We start from the raw sequence: 23,290 nt of genomic DNA on the forward strand, positions 1-23,290 counted from the left end.
CCCACATGCTGGGGAGCAACTAAGCGCACGAAACATTAACTACTGAGCCTGTGCTCTAGAACCCGGGAACTGCAACTACAAAGCCCAGGGGCTGCAACCACTGAAGCCCATGCGGTCTAGAGCCTGTGCTCGAAAACAAAAGAAGCCACTGCAACGAGAGGTCTGTGCACTAGAGAGTAACCCCTACTTGCCACAACTAGATTGAAACGCTGGAGCAAAGCAACGAAGACCCAGCACAGCCATAAATAAGTAAATAAATAAAATTATAATTCTTAAAAAAGAATTTAGTCTCTGAAGAGACTAAAAAAATTTGAAACCTCTTGTGAAGTTGATCAAGGAAAAAAAAAAGAGAGAGAAGGCACAAATAACCAGGAATGAAAAACGGGATGTCATTACATGTCTAAAAGCATTAAAGAGGTGAGATTATTATAAACATTTCAACATATTTATTGAAATATGAAACAGCTGTTACATTCTTAGAAAAACAGACCTTACCAAAAAGGGGGCAAAAGGAAAGTGTGACTGAATTCATAATTAAACATTCCACAGAGAAATTTTCCAGGCCCAAATATTTTTCAAGTGAATTCAACCAAATATTTAAGGAAGAAATAACACCAATTCTTCACACACTCTTCCCAAGTATAGAGAAGTATCTGACAAGAATATTTTGAGAAAAGAAAATATACCCATGAATAGACATGCTAAAATCCTAAACAAAATAATTACAAACCAAATCAAGGACATTTGTAGAAAAGAGTAAATTAACACAGAAGACTTGACTGCTATCCTTTGAAGGACCTGCATACGAGGTTGTTCATTGGCTGGTGTCTGGGAACTCGGATCCTAACAGGGTTCCCAATACCCTACTGAGTGAGAGTGGCTCACTGTGCTCAAAGTGTTCGTGCAGACAAGGTGGTTTATGTTGAACACCTGCTTTCCTTTCCTTCCGCTAGTCTGGAATTCTGTAGATGGTGGTCAGAGAATGCCTTCATGGCCAGTTCTCAATAAAAACTGAGTCTCCTCAGTAGACAACACTTCACGTGAGTTGTCACAGTCTTTGCTGGGGGAGTTAAGTACATGTGGGTGACTCCACTGGGAGACAGTTCTTGGAAGCCTGTGCCTGATTTCTTCTAGACTTCACTCTATGTCCCTGTTCCCTTTGCTTTCTTTTATCAGGCCCATGCCTAATAAGTCTAGTCAAGGCTATGGTTTTTCCAGTGGTCATGTATGGATGTGAGAGTTGGGCTATAAAGAAAGCTGAGCACCGAAGAATTGATGCTTTTGAACTGTGGTGTTGGAGAAGACTATTGGGAGTCCCTTGGACTGCAAGGAGATCCAACCAGTCCATCCTAAAGAAGATCCGTCCTGGGTGTTCACTGGAAGGACTGATGTTGAAGCTGAAACTCCAAAACTTTGGCCACCTGATATGAAGAGCTGACTGATTTGAAAAGACCCCGATGCTGGGAAAGACTGAAGGCAGGAGGAGAAGGGGACAATAAAGGATGAGATGGTTGGATGGCATCACTGACTTGATGGACATGGGTTTGGGTGGACTCCGGGAGTTGGTGATAGACAGGGAGGCCTGGCATGCTGCAGTTCATGGGGTCACAAAGAGTTGGACATGACTGAGTGACTGAACTGATGAGCACAACTGTATGCTGAGTCCTCCAAGTACAGCCTCCAACCTGAAGGTGGTCTTGGGGACCCCCAGCATAACAATACATCATGACCAAAAAAAAAAAAAAAGGTTTATTTCAGGAATGTAAGATTGGTGTAAAAATTGGAAAAATCACTACAATTCATTCACATTAATAGAATAAAGTGGGAAAATCATGATAAAGAAAAATTTGATAAAATGTAATATCCATTCATAATAAAAATTCTCAGCAAAGAATTTTTCCTTGGTTTGATAAAGAATAAATTAAAAAATACCTACAGCAAACATGATACTTAATAGTGAAACAGTGAAAGCTTTTCTTTTATAGTTGGAAACAAGACAAGAACATTTCCTATCACCACTTGTATTCAATACTGTATTGAAGATCAAAGTCAATGAAGAAAGGTTAAAAAAAAAAGAAGGCATAAAGATCATGAAGGAATAAAAATATCATCATTTGCAGATGACACAATCATAAATGAAAATCCAAAAGAATTTACATAAAATATCAGAATTTAAAAACGAATTTTATCAAGTTGCTTGGTATAAGCTATCAATATTCACAAACCAATACAGTTACATATACCAACAAACAATTAAGAAAATGGAAATCTGAAGAGATTCCATTCATAGTCACATAAAAAAATAAAGCACCTGGGAATGAATCTAACAAAAGATGTTCAATACATAAACATAAACCCAAAAAAGTCATTACTGAGACAAACCACAGAAAACGTGAGTAAATGGAGGAATATACCAAGTTCATGGGTTAGTGATATACCTAGACTTATCAGGAATCTACAATAAATAAGAAATGTGACACTGGTCCAAGGACAGGCAAGCCAATGGGGTACAACAGAAGTCCCAGAAATACACAATACATTCATGCATGAATGAACCCTGACTTATGACAAACAGCACTCAGAATAGTGGTGAAAAGATGGCCTTTTCAACACGTAATGCTGGAATAAATGGATATCTACCCGGAAAAAAACTGAAATTTGACCTTTACTTTATCCCACATACAAAAATCAACTTTAGGACTATAAAGCTTAAATGTGAAAGGCAAACTTAATAATGGAAGACTTAGTCCAGTAGGAAAACAAGCAAGAGACTTGAATGAGTATTTCACAAAAGAAGGTACCCAAGGACTTCCCTGGTGGTCTAGTGGTTAAGAATCCACCTTGCAATGCAGGGGATACAGGTTCGATCCCTGGTCTGGGAAGATCCCACATGCCATGGAGCGACTAAGAACGTGTGCCACAACTACTAAGCCCAAGTGCCTAGAACCCACGCTCCGCAACAAGAGAAGCCACTGCAATGAGAAGCCTACCCACTGCAACAAAGAACAGCCCTCACTGCAATGAACAGTACACCCTGCCGCAACTAGACAAAGCCCAGGGGCAGCAACGAAGACCCAGTGTGGCCAAAAATAATTTTAAAAAAAGAAGGTACCCAAAGACCAAAAAAAAAAGAAAAAACATGAAAAAGTGATCAACTTCACTAGCCATCAGGGAAATGAAAATTAAAACCACAATAAAATAACATTACATACCTGCCATACACAACTACGCACCCGAGAGCCCAGGCTCTGCAAAAAGAGAAGCTACTGCAAATGAGAAGCCCACACACTGCAACTATAGAGTAGCCCCCACTCTCCACAACTAGAGAAGCCTGTGCACAGCACAAAAGACCCAGCCCAGCCCAAAATAAGTAAATAAATAAATATCTTAAATTAAGAAATACATTTTTAAAAACACAATAAAATAACATTACATACCTACCAGATTGCCTAAGATCTAAAAAATTCACAATAACAAATGCTGGCAAGCAAGTGGAATAGCAGGAATGCTCATACAGTGCTGGTGCAAGTTTAAACTGGAAAACAAGTTTGGTATTATTTACTAAAGTTGAAGATTTGCCTACCCTATGTATGACCTAGCAATTCAACTTCTAGGCACAAATCCAAAAGAAATGCATGTGTGTGTGCACCAGGGGACATGTATGAGAAAATTCATAGGAGAAAAAATCTATCAACAGGAAAAAGAAAAATAAATTGTGAAATAGTCATACAATGATATCCTATACAGCTATAAACTAACCAAGCTACAGCTTCACACAAAAACGTGGATGAAGCAGAATAGACAAAATATTCAATAAAAGCAATCAGATACTAAAGAATGTATATTGAATGATTAAATTTATTAAATTTTCAAAACTTAAATTGCAGAGTTCAAGGATACATAGTAAAACCACAAAGTAAAGCAAGGAAATTATCACTATCAAAGTTAGGAGAGCAGCTCTCTCTGAGGAGAGACTAAGGGCTTCTGGGGCTAGCAGTTTGCTGTTTCTTGAACTGGTGGTGGTTACATAGCTATTCTCTCTGTGATAATTCACTGAACAACTTCCCTGGTGGCTCAGAGGCCTGCCTACAGGGCGGGAGACCTGGGTTCGATCCCTTGGTCAGGAAGATCCTCTGGAGAAGGAAATGGCAACCCACTCCAGTACTCTTGCCTGGAAAATCCCATGGACGGAGGAGCCTAGTAGGCTATAGTCTATGGGGTCGCAAAGAGTCGGACACGACTGACCGACTTCACTTCACTTCACTTCACTGAACAACATATTTTAGTTTATATACGTTTTCAGACAGTAAAGAATCCGCCTTCAATGCAGGATACTTGGGTTTGATCCCTGGGTTGGGAAGATCCCCTGGAGAAGTGAATGGCAACCCACTTCAGTATCCTTACCTGGAGAATCCAACAGACAGAGGAGCCTGGCGGACTCCAGTACATGGGTTGCAGAGTCAGACACAACTGAATGACTAACACTACTTTCGCTATGTTTTTAAATTAATTCAGAGATAGAATGGTTAAAAAAAGAAGAAGAAAAAAGTAATGTCAAAATCAAAGTCTAATTTTTCCTGGATCGATCATTATTCAGGACAGTAGTTCCTCCCTGATAGGAAGCTAAAGGCTTTAAATGAAATGAACTGTATGGGGGATGGGAGGGTTCACAGCCAGGGTGTATAATATTCGGTTGGCCCAAAATATCTTATGGAAAAACCCAAACTAAATTTCTAGCCAACCCAATACTTAGCGACATACCATGTTACACTGCATGTTAATACAGAAAACCTAAGATAGAGAATTTAAAAGATTTGGCCAAACCGAATGAGCAAATCATTGATGGTGTATAAAATAGTAATCTAACAAACCAAAATTTTAAATGATGTGTTTACCTTCCAACACTTAACAATATCCCATTGCCTATTACTCTGGCAAGTAACAGAAGGGAAAGTATAAAGAAAGGATAACTACAACACGACTTGCAAATTAAATTCCTGGGTATTAGGCTCTATATTTGTGAAATATAAATCAAGCTAACAATAAAAATGTTTTCCCTTCACACCAATTTAGGGGAAAACTCTAATAACTCTTTCAGGTGCTTGTGTTCAGAACTCTTCAACTGAAACCTATTTTTGCAAACATTCCTACTTATCATTTACAATGCTATTTTAGTCAGGTACTGTTCCAGTGAAATACACAGAGCAAGGTACATTAACTCTACCTGCAATCTATTCACTTTTTGTGCTTCTTTCAAAGAAACAACATGTCCTTTGTTTTCCTGCACCATCATTTGCACTTGATTCTTTAGCTCCTTCACCTCCAAGTCCTTCTGATTAAATACTACTTCATCAGCAGCAAGAGCACACTGGGAGAAGGGAAAGAAAGCACAAGAGAGAGTCACCATGGAAAATATTCAAAAGAAACCACATAATACCACAAAAACTGTGGTTTAATAACAGCCTGACAATGACTCTTAAAATCTTCTTAACCTTTTTTTCTTGTTTCTCTATTATAAGGAAGGCAGAAATAGCTGAAAGGACCTATCACTGGTATAACGTAAGAATTAGTCACCAAAGAGATAGAAAGGCAGTCCTTATTTTTATTTCTTGTATTTTAAGACTGAAGCCAGTTATTCAAAGTCTATAGTACATTCAATAAGGCGTTTACAAGTTTTCTAGAACTGCCATGAGATTTTTAATGTGGGTCTTCAGAAATCAAAAAGGTCACGTTTCCCAAATTGACCTATATAGTGTAAGAATGTTCTATATTTATTATGGATATTTAAAAGAGGAACTTTTGCTAACTTTGCACCCTTTCAGTACAAACAGATATATTTTGAAGATGTTTGGAAATATGGTTAAACATATAGTTTTCTTAGTTCCTAGTGAATTATTCCTGTCACCAAATAAACTTGGAATATGCAAATAATACTTTAAAATTTTGAACTAAATAGAAAATCAACATTGGTCAAGGGCCTACTTTATACTAGATTGTAACTCGGGATTTTAAAAATATCTCATTGAAGAAATTAAACATTTTCATGAAGAAACTAAAGTTTAGTGAGTGAACACCATTCCAGGACAACACAGTGGATAAATCAAACTTCTGACAGTCAACCTCAGGGCCTGTCTGGATCCAAAGCCTGTGCTCTTTCCACTAAGACACAGGAAGAGAGAAGAATGAGTAGCTGATTTACGAACAAAATTGCATTCTCAAAAACACAGCACGCACATGACTCCTCAGGTGGTGGCATGGAGATGGACAGGCCTCTCCACTGGGAACCCATGGACTGAGACCAGGCTTGACTTTGCCACAGCCTTCCCTTGGGGCTTTGGGAGAGTTCCTTCTTTTTTCTGCTTGGGGTGTTCGAATGACCAAATAGGACAGGATGCCTGACCCTGATGGTCCTTATAACCCTGTTTATGTGACCTTTATGACTTTTCTCTTTTTAAAATAAAACATTCATTGGCCCATATCCTCTGCTCTGGGCAATTAACTGTCAGTCTGAGAGCTTACAATGTAATTGCTTTCCCAGCACTTCATATGGTGCTGTTATATATACTTTATAAACTACAGCTTTATTGTTTATTTTTTATTTAAAAGTGTTTTTAAAAAGTGTTTATCTGTAGAGTATATTCATGTTCACATACTGCTCCTGTGTTCGAATCATGGAGGAAAAAAGCAACAAAGTCCCTTAAGAGGTATTTATGAGAGGATGGAGAACCACTTTAGAATATCCTGATGAAGCAATAAAAATGATTTTATTAAATCTCAGCACATGAGCATTTTTTTCAGTATTCTATGTGTCAAAATGGGCAGGCATAAAGTAGTTCTTCTGTATACTGAAGGGTGAGTACAAAAAAAAAATCTTGTACAATTGTTGAGTTACAAGCTAAACTAGCCACATTTTTCATAGGGTGCTATTTTTACTCTAAAGAACAACAGATAAGCTATTCACACTTGGGTGTGTGACATCATTTCAAGGAAAACAACTAACAGTATTTACTGCAAATGATAAAATTCAAGTTTCATACAAAAATCAGAATTTTGGAAAACATTTCTGCTACTATAAACTTGCCAGCTCCCAATACTTAAAGATTTTGCAGGAGGTGAGATCAGAGGTGATATTAATGTGATTTTTTAATATTATATTTTGAATATGTTAACATTGAAAAATCTTCATAACTTAGTAAACAAATATTTATCAAGTGTCCAATGCATGCTGATTCAAAAATCACGTTTGGATAAAAGATCCATTCAAAATGTAAGATAAAAATCAGTGAACTTTAATATAACAAAATGGTTTCAAATCCCACATCACAAGTAACCTTTAGGAAATTTCTACTTGTTGAGTTTTGATGTAATATCAAAGGATATTCACAATTACCTGAAAAAGTCACTAATATATTCTTCCCCTCCAATTACAAATCTAGATGAGGCTGGATTTTCTTCACACACTTCAACTACATATATTGCAATAAATTGAATGCTGAGAGATATGAGAATCCACCTGTCTTCTATTAAGTCAGACATGAAAAGATTTGCAAAAATATAAAACAATTCCACTCTTACTAAATTTTTTGTTTTGGAAAATAATTATTTTTCATGAAAAAATGTTCCTTATGTTAACATTAATTTATTTGGGTTATCATTTTTAGTACTGAGTGAACTAGTAGTTTACATGTTTTGTTTTAATTCTAATATGGTAAATATGAGTAGATACAAACTACATCAACAAAAGATCTTTAGGGGACCTCAATTTGAAGAAAGTAGCCTTGTGAGAAAAAAGTTTGAGAATTGCTGTAATAGAGGTTTCTTTCTAATACACATTAAAAAAGATACTGAAGAAAGATTTCTAACTAGAAAGCTATCTTATTACCTATATGTTTTCCTATTTAAAAAAAAATGGTGGAATATCCATTTGCCTACCAGAATGCAAATGCCACATAAGCATGAATAGGTATGTCTGTTCTCCATTATTTCCTCAATGACACATAATCTTTAAATAATAAATGTCTTTATGAATGAAAAGAGAAATGTAATTCTTAGTTTAGACATATATATAATATGTATACATGTACATAGCTATATTCCTTAAATATTATCAAACATGATGATTTCTCTAAAGAATCAAAACTCCAAACTCAAGAGATGAAGTATTTTTCTTTCAAAAAGCACTGACCTAAAGAGGGATTAAAAACAAAAAAATTTAACTTAATTTTGTTTCTGAAACTGTGTTTTTTTTCATTCTCTAAATTAATAACCAGGTTCACAAGAGTCTACTTAATAAATACAACAAATTAAAATATCAAGAGAAAAAAAAATATCAGGAGAAAAGAAGAGGAGCTAAGAAAATGAAGAAAAGAAAACAGAAAAAACAGGGTAACAGGAAAAGCAACAGGCAAAGAAAAGGGAGAAAAAAACAGAGAAAAGGCAAATGAGATTTTACATATAACTCTTTAAAAAAAAAAAAAAGACTAAAACTTCTGAAACCCCAAAATGACTCTTACTTGCCCAAATAAATTTAGTCTATGAACAAGTTACCTACTAAGGTGGTGTCTACGTACCTGGCATTTCTTAAGCTCTCGCTTCAGCTGGAGAACTGTAATATGCTGTGGTCCTTCTTCCAGGTTTCCAATGCCCCTGTGTCCTCTGAACAAGGTGACCTCCTGGGTCATGTTAAACCATTCCTGCAGTTTGTGTTGCTGCTTTTCATTTAGTCTCACAGAATCTTTTAAATCCACCAGGAAGGTAAAGGCTTCCTCTAAACAGTTTTGGTAACCCAGACATTCTCCTTGTAGCTGAGTGACTTGCTCCTCAAGAGAATGGATCTTATTTTTATCAGGAGTCCCCTCCTGATGGATCTGGCTAGTTTGGCTGCTACTAGCCTGCTGGCTTTGCAAAGCTTCTCGAAGCAACTTAATCTCAAATTCCATTTCGTCCATACGGTCTGACTCGGGGCTAAAGTTTAAGGTGGGTTTGTTTCTAATGTTGCGTGCTCTGTTGGCATATTTGAGGGAATTTAAGGACTCGTCAAAATCTGAGGAGGATGGGCTGACACAAGTGATCATGACAGTCTTGGCACTGCCTCCCAGGGAGTCTTTCAGAAGCCGGGTAATTTTAGCATCCCTGTATGGAATATGTGAACTCTTCTTTCGTGGGTCCCCAAGAGCACTTATTACATTTCCTAAAGCCAGCAACCCACTGTTGATCTGAATGGATTCTTTGAAACGTTCGCCGGTATTCCCCGTTTTGGTGACTCTTTCTGATCCAGCCAAATCCACAAAGTGGAACTTTGAGACAATATGCCGATGGGAATGCCATGATCCATCTTCAGCTGTCTTTCTATTTTTGTCCACTTGACAAAGGCTGATGGTGAAAATCGCGTGTGATCTACTGGAGTGCTCATTCATTTGGGTCGTACCCGTATGCCTGGCTGCATTCCCCATCTCCAGGAGACTCATCACTTCATCTGCACTCTCCACCTGGCATTCCTTGGCCCCAACAATCACTTAAAAGAGCAACAGCAAGTTTGTAAAACAAGTTTTAATCAAAATACAGTAAAGTTAACCACATAACAATTTTCATTTGCTAAGCTGCCCAGCTGAGAGGCCCTTTGAAAAAAAAAATCAGTATCTGTATTTAAAATGGATAACCAACAAGGACCTACTGTAGCAGATGGACCTCTGATCAATTTATATGGCAGCCTGGATGGGATCCAGGGGAGAGAATACATACATGTGTATGTATGGCTGAGTTCCTTCCTTGTTCACCTAAAACTATCACAACATTGTTTATCAATCAGTTATACTCCAATACAAAGCTTTTCTAAAAAAAAAAAATCAATAGCATTAAAAGAAAAAAGTAACATTAGCAACATCATTAAATAATTTTAGATAACCTTCTAACAGGATTATTTTAATAGATGGCATTCATTTTGATGTTTAAATTCTAAAAGATGTAATATATGCATGTATGTTTTAAACAATTTGGGTTGTTTTTTTTTTTTTTTTGGAATCACATTCAATTCTTTAAGATGGCTGACAAAAGAAAAATTCTTGATTCCAGTATTTTGATCTGTAGAGCCTAATATACTGATTAAAAGATTATAGATTAATTAGCTATATAACTCAAAAGAATTAATCAGTAGTAAATTAATTGAAAGAAATTAGTCTCTTTTGAGTTTCTTTAATATTCAAGCCATCCTAAGGTTTAAGGTTTTTAGCACATACCCCGTGATAAATGAATGCTATGCTAAGTCACTTCAGTTGTGTCCAACTCTGTGTGACCCCATAGACGGCAGCCCACCAGGCTCCCCTATCCCCGGGATTCTCCAGGCAAGAACACTGGAGTGGGTTGCCATTTCCTTCTCCAATGCATGAAAGTGAAAAGTGAAAGTGAAGTCACTCAGTCATGTCTGACTCTTAGCGACCCCATGGACTGCAGCCTAACAGGCTCCTCCGTCCATGGGATTTTCCAAGCAAGAGTACTGGAGTGGGGTGCCATTGTCTTCTCCGATATTTCAGTATAAATAAAGCTGGTTATTCATTCCAAAAACAGGTTTCCCCTACGTAACATCAGTGTGCAAGGCAACTCAAAAAAAGCAAAACAGCTTCTATTTCAATGGCAGAATAGAACCCAAAATAACTGAAGCTTACTACATGCATTATCTGTTTATATCCAAAAATATTTCAAAAAGGACTAGGTAGATTTGGGATTTGAATCACAGCAATAAATCTGTGCTCAAGTTACAGCATCATGCTTCCTCTTTAATCAGATCCTAACATGTCACTCTTTCCTGAAACAATATTCACCTTTTTGCCTTGTTTTCAACATGACAACTCTTCTTAACAGCCCAGTTCATTTAAATTTCTAAAGTACCTGTACTATAACAGGGAGTGCTAAACTATGGTGATTATAAAATATGACAATGTAAACATAAATCACAGCATGACTTTTAAAAAGTTTTCTAATGCTAGGCTATAGCTTGGCACTAACTATGGTCCTCAAACCCAGCTGAAAATCACCTGGGACCTTTATAAAAGGGAAAGTACCAACACCCATGCCCTATCCTATACTACTTCATCAGAATTTGTGAAAAGTGGGGCCCAGAAATCAATATTTCTTAAAAAAACTTCCAAGGTGGGACTTCCCTGGTGGTCCAGTGGCTAAGACTCTGCATTCCCAATGCAAGGGGTCCATGTTCAATCCCTGGGCAGGGAACTAGATCCCACATGTCACCCTTGCACCATGACTAGAGAAGATTACATGCTGCAATGAAGACCCAGCACAGTCCCAAAAAATTAAAATGCTTGAAAAAAAAAAAAAGAAAACTTCCAAGGTGATGTTAATTGTGTAGCATCCAGGCTGGATACCAACTACCACTTGACACAGAGAAATTCAATACATATGTCAAACAAATGCATTTGGGTTGTGAGTGGGACATTTTATAAGGTAAGCAGCAATTTGTCTTAAGACTTACATTCTACTAACATTTTTGCAGGATTGCTATAAGTTATGAAGTATTTTGATCATTAAGCTTATCAGGAGTTACAGTGTACACTTCTGTACTTTCTATTTTACAACAAACATGTATTATTTTTTTAACTTTTAATAAAAGTTAAAAACATTCAATAATTACATTTTATAAGATACAGAAGCTCAAAACATCAGTCTGAATTTTGTCTAGAAAAGATAAACTACACAAAATTATCTAATAAGGCCACAGAGTACCATGTATGTTTTCTTTCTAAAAAAAAAAAAACAAAAACCAATTCCTTCAAACACTCAGGAATGCCAGGGCTGCAAAGACAGGGCTTACAAGGAGCCAAGCTTTACTGCCCCCTGCAGGCTACTGAAGCAGCTAACCATCTTATTTTCCTAACTGCTAGGAAATCCCTCAGGCATGATCATTCCTCTGGCAGAATCCTTTATCTCCAGCAAGATTCTACTAAATGTGTTTTCTAGCAGAAGACATGCAATAATACTTACTGTACTAATAATCGGGAAAATCCAAAACTTAAATGTCCAACAACGGACTGTTAGTCAAATAGATTATATATTCAGAGGATAAAATTACCACATAAAGTCATAAATTTGAAAAATATTTAATGATGTGAAAATTCTTACAATATAAATATTAAGTAAAAATATAAGATATAATATGATATGTGGAGTTGCAAGTCTAATTTTTTAAAATAAGAGAAAGAAACAGAGAAAGAAATCTGGAAGAAAACACACCAAAATTGAGTTCTGACCTTTAACTTTCTTCCTTATACTTTACTATGTTTTCTAAATGTTTTATGTTGAACATATTACCTTTTAAAACAAAAAAGTGGAAAGTATTATTCTTTAAAATACTTGTATTTTGACCTTCCCATTCTCACCTTCTCCTACTTCCAAACAAATAGACATTTAATGGTATTAACAAGTTGACAGCACAGAAAGTCAGACCTTGAGAAACACAACAAAGGACAGATAAATGTCAGTATGAAGGAGCAAACACAAAAACTCTAAATTAAAATTTTTTTAAAAAAAGAGGAAGCAACAGGTGTGCTGGGACAAAAATCAGAAAGGCAAAAAGGACAGTTCTGGATCAACTTGGATGAACACAAAAGGGAGAAGCCATCCCCAATCTCAGGGTAACTCTGTGAGAAAAAAAAAAGTACAAAACTAATTTAGCCTATGTCATAGTCTTTCTTAAGGTCAGACCAGGAAGGGGGCAGATTATTGGAAATAAATACAGTTGATCCTTGAGCAACATGGGTTTGAACTGTGCAGGTCCACTTACACGTGGCTTTTTTTTTCAATAGTAGCATATTACAGTACTACACGATCTGAGGTTGGTTGAATCCACTGATGCAGTACCATGGATACAGAAGCCGAGTGTAAGTTATACTTAGATTTCTGACTGCACTGGGGCCCAACACCCCTAACTGCATACCCCCTCCACATTGTTCAAGGGTCAGCTATATTTTGAATTACAACTTAATAACTTTATCATACCAAGTGGTCTGAACTTCTACTTTTCACCTAGATGAATTAGCTGCTACTGATAATCAGTAAGTTACTCCATTTAAAAGTAAAAACAAATTAATTTTGTTTCTATGTCTATTTTTAAAGAATCCTTGGAAAATGTCCAGAAACTGAACTAGATCATATTCATTTGCTAATGAAGGCTATTAATTAAGTAGGCTACTTCACCTGTGTTTCCTTTTTCATCTTCTCGGATGTGAAGATCTTTTACTGATGTCTCCAATTCTAGAAGATCTCTTAGGTCTTCCTTGTATACTTCTATATAAGATACTTTTATATTAAAGTCAATGCTAGGCTTTCCAGAGATGTTTTGAAATATTTCTTGGATAGCACGAGGAATAATACCTTTTTGACCCTCCACAACTGAAGCTGAAAATTTAGAAAAAGAAAGCCCATCTGAAACTTAAGATATAAGAAAAGCTACAAGCAATAAATTTACAATCAGGGAGCTCAATCTAGAACTCTGTGACAACCTAGGGGGTGGGAATAGAGTGGGGAGAGTGGGAGGGAAATTCAAGAGGGAAGGGACATATGAATACTTATGGCTGATTCACACTGCTGTATGGCAGAAACCAACACAACACTGTAAAGCAATTATCTTCCCATTCAAAATAAATTTTTAAAAATTAAAAAAAATTACCATCAATAAATTTACTTTCTCAAATTTCTATTATAAATTTTTAAAAACCGTAACTATAAAATTCAGAAGCAAAAGTTTTCACATGCGTGCGCTTACTCAAACTTCATTCATGCATTCATTAGATATTTATATAGTACCTACTATGTGCCAGGCAGTATTCTAGGACCCCAGGAACCATCAGTGAACAAATCAGGGAAAAGATCCCTGCCCTTATGGAACTGTACTAGGAGAGACAGACAACAGCAAAAGAAGAATAAGTGAATTATATTGTATATTAAAAAGCATTAGGTATGCCTGGAGAAAAAAATACGGCAAGGTAAGGGGGACTGGAAGTGTAAGGGTATTTGGGTGGAAGGCGATTGCAACTTTAAACTGGAAAGTCATATTGTGGGCATCACAGAAAAGCTGATATTTGAGGAGAAACTTGAATGAGGTGGCAGAGGAGCCATGTATATATCTGAGTGTCCCAGACAGAACAGCAAGGGCAAATGTGCTAAAATAGTGTGATCCAGAAACAAAGGAAGCCAGTGTAAGCTGGAGCAGAGGGAGCAAGGGGAGACAGGCAGGGTACAAGGACAGAGAGGTGACAGAAATCAGAGCATGTAGGTGCCTGTAGACCACGATAGGTTTTAGGTCGTATTCTGAGTGACATGAGTCTCACTGGAGCAGAGCAGTAAGTTGGAATTTAAAAGAGACCACTCGATCATAGAAGGGCAGGGGTAGAAATGGAAGACCACTTAGGAGACCAGTGCACTAACCCAAGAATCTAGAGAGTTCAAGGGAGAGGAGGACATGATGGTGACACAAAGTTGGCAGCAGAGAAAGATGACAAGTGACCAGATTTCAGATTTATGTTGAAGGGAGAGCCATTAAGATTCCCTGACAGACTGGACGCAGAATGTGAGAGAAAGTGATGGACAATGAGAATGTGAGAGAAAGTGATGTACTTGGAGTCAAGGACAACTCCAAGGTTTTGTCTTGAGCAAGTGGAGCTGTCATCAACTGAGAAGGGGAAGAGTGTGTGTTGAGTTAGTTTAAGGGAAAAATGGCAGAAGTTCATTTTTTGATTTATTAAGTGTGAGATATCTATTAAGGATACAACTAAGAAGGGTGCAGTTGGATATACAAGATAAGAGTTCAAGACAGTAATCTGGACTGGAGGTTAAAAATTGGAAGTCAGGTAGCTACATATAGATGGTATTTAATATCATGGGGCTGGATGAGATCAAGAGGAAAAGCTGAGAGTCAGAAGAGAAGAGCACCAAAGACTGAGCTCTGGGCATTTAACCATTTGTGGGTTCACTTAAGAGGAACTACTAGCAAGAGAGTAGGAGGAAAACTATGAATGTGGTAACCTGAAATCCAAGTGAAGAGTATGTACCAAGTTTGCTGAAAGGCCAGTTTGACTGGAATGACCAACGAATTTAATAAAGTGAAGGTCATCTGTGATATCTTGACAACTTCCGTGTCAGATGGAGAGAACTGACACCGTGAGTCACAGATGAATGACACTTTCAAAGTTCTACTACACAGAGGAGCAGAAGTGGGGTGGTGGATGGCAGGTGGAGTGGGCAGAGAAGAGGGGAAGTGGGCAATGCTGTTAATTATTTTAAGATACAGTAAAGACTGAATTACCCAGCATTCTCTCAATTATTAACACTAGAATACTATTAAAATCACACTGTTGTAACTGATGAAACTGTATTCACAATGATCTGATCATTATGATTATTCACTGTTTAAAAGACCATGTGAGCAAAGATTTTTTTAAATTGATTATGCCCCATTTCCTCAAGGTGAGCAAATTGGTCCTCTAAAACACAATGACAATGTAAACTCAGGACAGCTTTTTTGGAGAACCATTAGTTTCAATAGTATCAAAAGTTGAAACCATAATCACTCTCTGATTCAGAGACAGTTCTATGGAAATACATGTACATACAACCAAATGTGTTACATAAGGACTAGCAAAGATGTCTTGTTTCTGCTTTATTGACTATGCCAAAGCCTTTGACTGTGTGGATCACAATAAACTGTGGAAAATTCTGAAAGAGATGGGAATACCAGACCACCTGACCTGCCTCCTGAGAAACCTATATGCAGGTCAGGAAGCAACAGTTAGAACTGGACATGGAACAACAGACTGTTTCCAAATTGGGAAAGGAGTATGTCAAGGCTGTATATTGTCACCCTGCTTATTTAACTTATATGCAGAGTACATCATGAGAAATGCTGGGCTGGAGGAAGCACAAGCTGGAATCAAGATTGCCGGGAGAAATATCAGTAACCTCAGATATGCAGATGACACCACCCTTATGGCAGAAAGTGAAGAAGAACTAAAGAACCTCTTGATGAAAGTAAAAGAGGAGAGCGAGCAAGTTGGCTTAATGCTCAACATTCAGAAAACTAAGACCATGGCATCCGGTCCCATCATTTCATGGCCAATAGATGGGGAAACAGTGGAAACAGTGGCTGACTTTATTTTTCTGGGCTCCAAAATCACTGCAGATGGTGACTGCAGCCATGAAATTAAAAGACACTTACTCCTTGGAAGGAAAGTTATGACCAACCTAGACAGCATATTCGGAGAAGGCAATAGCAACCCACTCCAGTACTCTTGCCTGGAAAATCCCATGGGCGGATCCCATGGGCGGGCAGTCCATGGGGTCGCTACAAGTCGGACTCGACTAAGCGACTTCACTTTCACTTTTCACTTTCATGCACTGGAGAAGGAAATGGCAACCCACTCCAGTGTTCTTGCCTGGAGAATCCCAGGGACGGGGGCGCCTGGTGGGCTGCCGTCTATGGGGTTGCATAGAGTCAGACATGATTGAAGTGACTTAGCAGCAGCAGCAGCAGACAGCATATTAAAAAGCAGAGACATTACTTTGCCAACAAAGGTCCATCTAGTCAAGGCTATGGTTCTTCCTGTGGTCATCTATGGATGTGAGAGTTGGACTGTGAAGAAGGCTGAGCACCGAAGAATTGATGCTTTTGAACTGTGGTGTTGGAGAAGACTCTTGAGAGTCCGTTGGACTGCAAGAAGATCCACCCAATCCATTCTAAAGGAGATCAGTCCTGGCTGTTTATTGGAAGGACTGATGTTGAAGCTGAAACTCCAATACTTTGGCCACCTGATGCGAAGAGCTGACTCATTTGAAAAGAGCTGACTCATTTGACTCCCTGATGCAGGAGGAGAAGGGGACAACAGTGGATAAGGTGGTTGGATGGCATCACCGACTCAATGGACGTGAGTGTGGGTAAACTCTGGGAGTTGGTGATGGACAGGGAGGCCTGGCATCCTGCAGTTCATGGGGTCGCAAAGAGTCGGACACAACTGAGCAACAGAACTGAACTGAAAGATGTCTTGTAATTGAGAAAAAATTCCGAACACTAACAAATCCATTAGTAGGAGAATGGTTAACAATGGTATATCATGCATCTATTTTTAAACAGATATCTAAGATCCACAAAGTAGAAAAAGAAACTGCAGAGCAAATTTCACTTGGGTAAAAGAAAACATATATACATATCTATGTGAAGGGTACTTCTGAAAAATTCACAAAAAATGGTTACCTCTGGGGAGTTAGGACAGGGAGAAAAAAGAAAGGAAAACTTTCATAGTTGTAATACTTGAACTTTTACCTTCAGAAATACATATATAGTCTAAAAGTTTTAAATATAGATTATAAAAATAAACTAAAGATTCTGTACAGAATTGGAAAAAGCACAAAACAAAAATCTGACAACCAAATGACAAGACAACAAAAACCTAAATGATACTTATGTAACAGTTTAAGGCAAAAATAAAAGATTTAATAAAGAAACACTGAAAGCCCCAGGAATGCAACAGGCATAACTGGTGCCTATGAAGTTCAAAACAGACAGAGGTAGTAGAAACTAAGCCCAGGTTAGGTCAACTTATCTCACAGTCTGATGCACTAAAATATCTCTATTTAGACTATTTATTATAATCCAGGTAGACTATTTATTATTGTATTCCAAATGAATGGAATGCAACTCATTTATGTTAGCAAGAACCCTTTAAAAAATATATTGAAAATAAAATTAAATTAAAAAAAAAAACAAACAAAAAAATATATTGGTGTCATATTTCTTGACACTTAGCCAAAAAGCACATTTTGAAAAAAGCTTGAGCTTTTTTCCCCTGGTGGTTCAGAATCCACCTGCAGTGCGGGAGACCTGGCTTCGATCCCTGGGTAGGGAAGATCCCCTGGAACAGGAAAATGGCAACCCACTCCGGTATTCTTGCCTGGAGAATTCCATGGACAGAGGAGCCTGGTGGGCTATAGTCCATGGGGTCGCAAAGAGTTGGACACGACTGAGGAACTAACACCTTCACTTTCATGGAAAATACATTCCAAGCTACAAAAAAATGGCTTACAAATGAACCTTAAAAACAACGTGCTTCCAAGTTGAAGATTATCAATGTTCAGATTTTAGGCAACAGACATCCTGAAAACCTGAGCCAAATTAACCTGGACAGTCATTCACTTAATTCAAGATGCAAGACAGGGGAACTCCCTGGTGGTTCAGTGGTTAGGACTGCGCTTTCACTGCCCAGGGCACCACCAGAAAACCCGAAAAAGATGCAAGATCACCATCGTGTGGCAAGTGAAGGAAACTGCAGGTTTTTCCAATACAAGAAAGTGAAAATTCCTTCGAGAGCTTCCAGGAACTAGCCAATAGCACTATTTATAAACTCCAGCATTATATATGCATTCTAGCTTAGCCAGAATATGAGGCTGATCAGAAATAGCTCATTCATTTCCCATTTCAACAGATAACAAAGCACAGCAATTCAAAAGATGTATCAAAAAGCTGAATTACAAATAATATTTATAATTAAAGCTTCAAAATGTATTCTGGTAACTGAAAGATTACATGTTCAATGTCACACTTATATTCCTGAAACAGACTATTTCAGAAAGGAACTATAAAGTTTTATACTTCAACAGCCATCATTTAGCTTTTATACACTATTTAAAGAGTATGCAAATGAAAGTTTTTAGACATTATGCTTGGTAAAAGTTGGTAAATTCAAGGTTCTGAAAAGCAGGAAAATGAGTGTGACTTTCAATAAGTATTACACTGAAAAATAACAGATTTTCATTTTACCCCAGTGCCTAACATGGTACCCTGTGCTGTGCTTAGTTGCTTAGTCCTGTCCGATTCTTTGCGACCCCATGGACTATATAACCCTCCAGGCTCCTCTGTCCATGGGGATTCTCCAGACAAGAATACTGGAGTAGGTTGCCATCCCCTCCTCCAGGGGATCTTCACAACCCAGGAATTGAATCCAGGTGTCCCACATTGCAGGCGGATTCTTTACCATCTGAGCCACCAGGGAAGCCCTGCTGCTGCTGCTGCTGCTGCTAAGTCGCTTCAGTCGTGTCCGACTCTATGCGACCCCATAGACGGCAGCCCACCAGGCTCCGCCATCCCTGGAATTCTCTAGGCAAGATCACTGGAGTGGGTTGCCATTTCCTTCTCCAATGCATGAAACTGAAAAGTGAAAGTGAAGTCGCTCAGTTGTGTCCGACCCTCAGCGACCCCATGGACTGCAGCCTACCAGGCTCCTCCGCCCACGGGGTTTTCCAGGCAAGAGTACTGGAGTGGGGTGCCATCGCCTTCTCCGTGGCAAGCCCTAGCCACTGCAAATGCAATCATTTATTGGAGAAAAAAACAACATTATTTGCATGGTCAATAATCAAACAGTAGATGGCTGACCTAGAATTGGTGTTCTATAGGTAGCCTGGGAAACTGAAAATGCTATTTTCACAAATACATCAAGAAATGCAACTTCAAACAAAGTGTAATTTTTCACCTACCAGATCGTGAGAGAAATATTTTGAATTTATGAGTTCCTGTGATTGGCAAGAATAGAGAAAATAAATGGCTTTCATATATTGGTAGTGGAAATATACACAGGTACAGTCTTTTTGGAGGATAATTTGTCACTATTCACATTTTAAATGTGCACACACATAGCACTAGTGGTAAAGAACCGGCCTGACAATGCAGGAGACATGAGAGAGGTAGGTTTGATCCCTGGGTTGGGAAGATTCCCTGGAAGAGGGCATGGCAAACCACTCTAGTATTACTGCCTGGAAAATCCCATGGACAGAGGAGCCTGGCAGTATGCAGTCCATAGGGTCGCACAGAATTGGACACGACTGAAGCAAATTAGCACACACCCATTACTCAACAAATTTACTTTTAGGAATCTATTCTACAGAAATACTAGCACATGGATCCAAAGTTAAATGTAACAAGATACACACTGCAATGTTTTTGGGGGGCACCTAGAAGCTTGTGGGATCTAAGTTCCCTGACCAGGGACTGAACCTGGGCCATGGTGGTGAAAACACCAAATCATAAGCACTAGACCACCAGGAAACCCCTTGCAACTTTTTATAACAGTAAAAATCAAACCTAATTATTAATACTGTCCCTTAATGCTGGAATGGATGAACTATGATCCATTTAAACGATGGAATATTATATGTGCAGTCAAAAAAAAAGTTGAAATTCTATGACCTAAATGGGAAAAAAATGAAATGATACTTTATACTGTTAAATGAAAAAAGAAAGTTATAGAATTATAGGTATAAAATACCTCATTAAATAGACAAATAACAACAAAAAACAAAAACTACATGTATGAATACTTGTAATAAGCCTAGAAAATGTCTAGAGGACTCTAGACAGCAATGTACACAGCAAGGTGTTATTTCCTAGGAATGAAAGAAGCTTTCATTTGTTCAATTTGATTTCTTAAGCATCATATGCAATTCTTTTTACAATGAACATTAATTTTTTTAACTGGGGGGGAATAAAAAACTGTTCCTAATGGTGATATTTCTTCTGGAATGAAGTATTTTAGACCAATTAAAATGTTTTAGGACAATATATAACTTTAATAACTTTTTCCCTTAAGGAATTAAAATTGGATTCATGGCCTTTTAAAAAACAATTTAGCTGTATGTCACCAAGCTGTGAAAATTTTATAACTCTTATTAGTATAAGGCATATACTGAGTCTTTTTTTTTTAATATACTGAGTCTTAAAGAACATAAAACATTTGCCAATCAAAAAAAAACAAAGCTAAGTCCTCAAGAAAACCCACAACTTGTAGTAGAAAAAAAATTGAATTATTTATCATGAGACCCTAAAATAATCTAGTATCTTTAATCTCTTAATTGTACATCACTGTGATTCTAAAAAACGGGAAGGGGTAGGAGATATTGGGCACTTATGACTCCTCCATTTAATCTTGGAATAAGAGCTTCACTGGACAACACAGCTGCCCTCTAACTCTCCCTACCAGTTCCTGCTTATAAAAAGAGATGTTCCTGAAAGTCAAGTATTTAAGTGTTTGAGAAGCATCAAAGCAAACACACTGATAATCATTACACATAGACAGAATATTAACAATAATTTTAGACTATGATACATATGCACAACATTCAAAGTTTGTTTTTAGTGGGGGAAAACAAAAACCAATAGAGTAAACGATCTTAGCAGAGAACCTAGCTTTCAATCTCAGCTCCATTACCAGCCACCTAACTGAACAAGCCCTTCATTGCTCTTTGGCTGGAGCCAAAGAAAGAAAGAGAAACTATTTTCAAGGTTCCTTCCAGCTCTAAAGAAAATCCTATGATCCCACCTTTCTCAACTAGAATTACAAACAAGAGAATTTCTATCCAAAAATATTCAGTTCTAAAAGTAAAAATTTGCTTATACATGAGGTGATGGATATGTTAACTGGATGGGAGGAATCCTTTCATAATGTATACATTTATCTAATAATGATGCTGTACACTTTAAATATTTTACAACTGTATTTGTCAATTATACCTCAATAAAGCTAGAAAAATAAAATAGAAATCTGGCTAGAAAATGTTTAAAAAACACTTTACATAATACATTTCTCCTACTGCCCCTAAGTCTTGTACACTTTAAATATTTCACAACTGTATTTGTCAATTACACCTCATTAAAGCTAGAAAAATAAAATCGAAATCTGGCTAGAAAATGTTTAAAAACACTTTACATAATACGTTTCTTCTACTGCCTCTATGTCTTAGTTGCAGGACTCTCAACATTTATAATACTAAAAGATGCAAAATCTGATCATGTTAACTCATTTCTCTCTTATTTTAAATTCTGTTCAAAACGAGAACGTGTTGCCAGAGGCCAGGGTTGGGAGGTGGCGAAATGGGTGAAGGTGCTCAAAAGGTAAAAACTATGAGATAATTAAGTTCTGGGGATGTAATGTACAGCATGGTGACTATACTTAACAATATGTATTGTATATTTGAAAACTGTTAACACAGTAGAACTTAAAAGTTCATATCACAAGAAAAACATGTAATTACGTGAGGTGACTAATGTTAAGCTATATCATTCTGCAATATATAGGTATACCAAATCATTATGCTATATACTTTGGACTAACACCATGTTACAAGTCAATTATATCTCAAAACTGTGAAAAAATGACAAAGAGCTGAACACTGAATATTGTCTTAAAGGTCTTTTCTCAAGCAAATATAATGATGAATTAAACTGTTTAATGAAACTTCAATATTGAAAAACAAATCTTTCAAAAATGATCTTATGAATACATCTAATTATCCTATTCATTATTTCATTCAATCAATATGCCAAGCACCCACTATGTGTCGGGCACTGTAGTATTTCAACTTCTTTCTACTATCTAAAATAAAAGTCAGAGTACGAGAATCTTACCAACATGGCCTCCTCCGATGGTGTATGTCTTCCCAGATCCAGTCTGTCCATAGGCAAAAACAGTTGCATTATAGCCCTCAATGAGTGACAACACTAATGGCTTTATACAGGTATTATAAACTTCATCTTGAGTGGAATTTTTGCCAAAAACAAAATCAAAAGTAAAGATTCTATCTCTCCCAATGATAATTTGTTGGGTGTTTGGAATAACTCTCACACAAGCTTGATGATTATGAAGAACTTCTTTGCACAGCAGAGGTCTAATTCTTATAGCAACTTTAACTGGTATTTCTTCCATGGCAGCTTAGATTTTACTAAATAGATTTTCTACTTAATATCCATCATCTAGTGTGAGACACATCCATTTTACGTAAGATCTGGACCCCTGTGTATCAAAATAAAAACAAAATTTAGTTATTGACTCTTCTTTCCTAATACACTAACTATCTTCTAAAGCAAAGTCAATTAGAGCAGGCTTTATTCCAATATAAGATAGCTACAAAGAGTAAATCTGTCTAGAAAAAGTATACCTATATAATTTATAAATGAAACAATACAATGTCCAGCTTTGCAGCAAAATAATTTAGGGGGTGGGAGCCATGAGTTAGTAAATGATAAAGCAAAGTGATAAGTGAATGGGATTCAATCATGCCATTCTTTCTATAACGGTTAATATGTTTCCCAGCTCATTTATTTAAATATTGAATAACTGGGGAGTTAGAAACATACAGCAAGGAAATAACTGGTAATTGTACATATGTACACAAGTAGTACAAAGCAAACCCTTATATTAGACTTCACAGCTATGTACTGAAAAATAACATCTCCCCTTTGTCA

At 37.2% G+C, this 23,290-nt stretch overlaps 1 protein-coding gene across 33 annotated transcripts in view; it reads right to left on the reverse strand.

Moving 5' to 3' along the window:
* The window catches only part of KIF27 (kinesin family member 27), a 92,730-nt gene that overhangs the window by 62,619 nt on the left and 6,821 nt on the right, over positions 1-23,290 (reverse strand). For 18 of the 33 annotated variants that reach the window (XR_015170141.1, XR_015170144.1, XR_015170142.1 and 15 more), the window contains exons 2-5: positions 22,454-22,838; positions 13,207-13,407; positions 8,571-9,514; positions 5,225-5,368 (exon numbers count right to left, since the gene is read on the reverse strand). Coding sequence is in view for 21 of the 33 variants with exons in the window: in XM_086416801.1 (XP_086272927.1) it covers positions 5,225-5,368; positions 8,571-9,514; positions 13,207-13,407; positions 22,454-22,751 (1,587 nt within the window). In the remaining 12 variants the exon portion in view is untranslated. Of the gene's footprint in view, positions 1-5,224; positions 5,369-8,570; positions 9,515-13,206; positions 13,408-13,819; positions 13,902-22,453; positions 22,839-23,290 lie in introns of all 33 variants that reach the window. The other 15 variants (XR_015170149.1, XR_015170150.1, XM_086416798.1 and 12 more) reach the window with 4 other exon arrangements.

The sequence above is a fragment of the Bos grunniens genome, chromosome 8, assembly GCF_055505025.1.
Source record: "Bos grunniens cultivar Pamir isolate PY7600 chromosome 8, Bosgru_T2T1.0, whole genome shotgun sequence".
In the NCBI taxonomy this organism is placed as follows: Eukaryota; Metazoa; Chordata; class Mammalia; order Artiodactyla; family Bovidae; genus Bos; species Bos grunniens.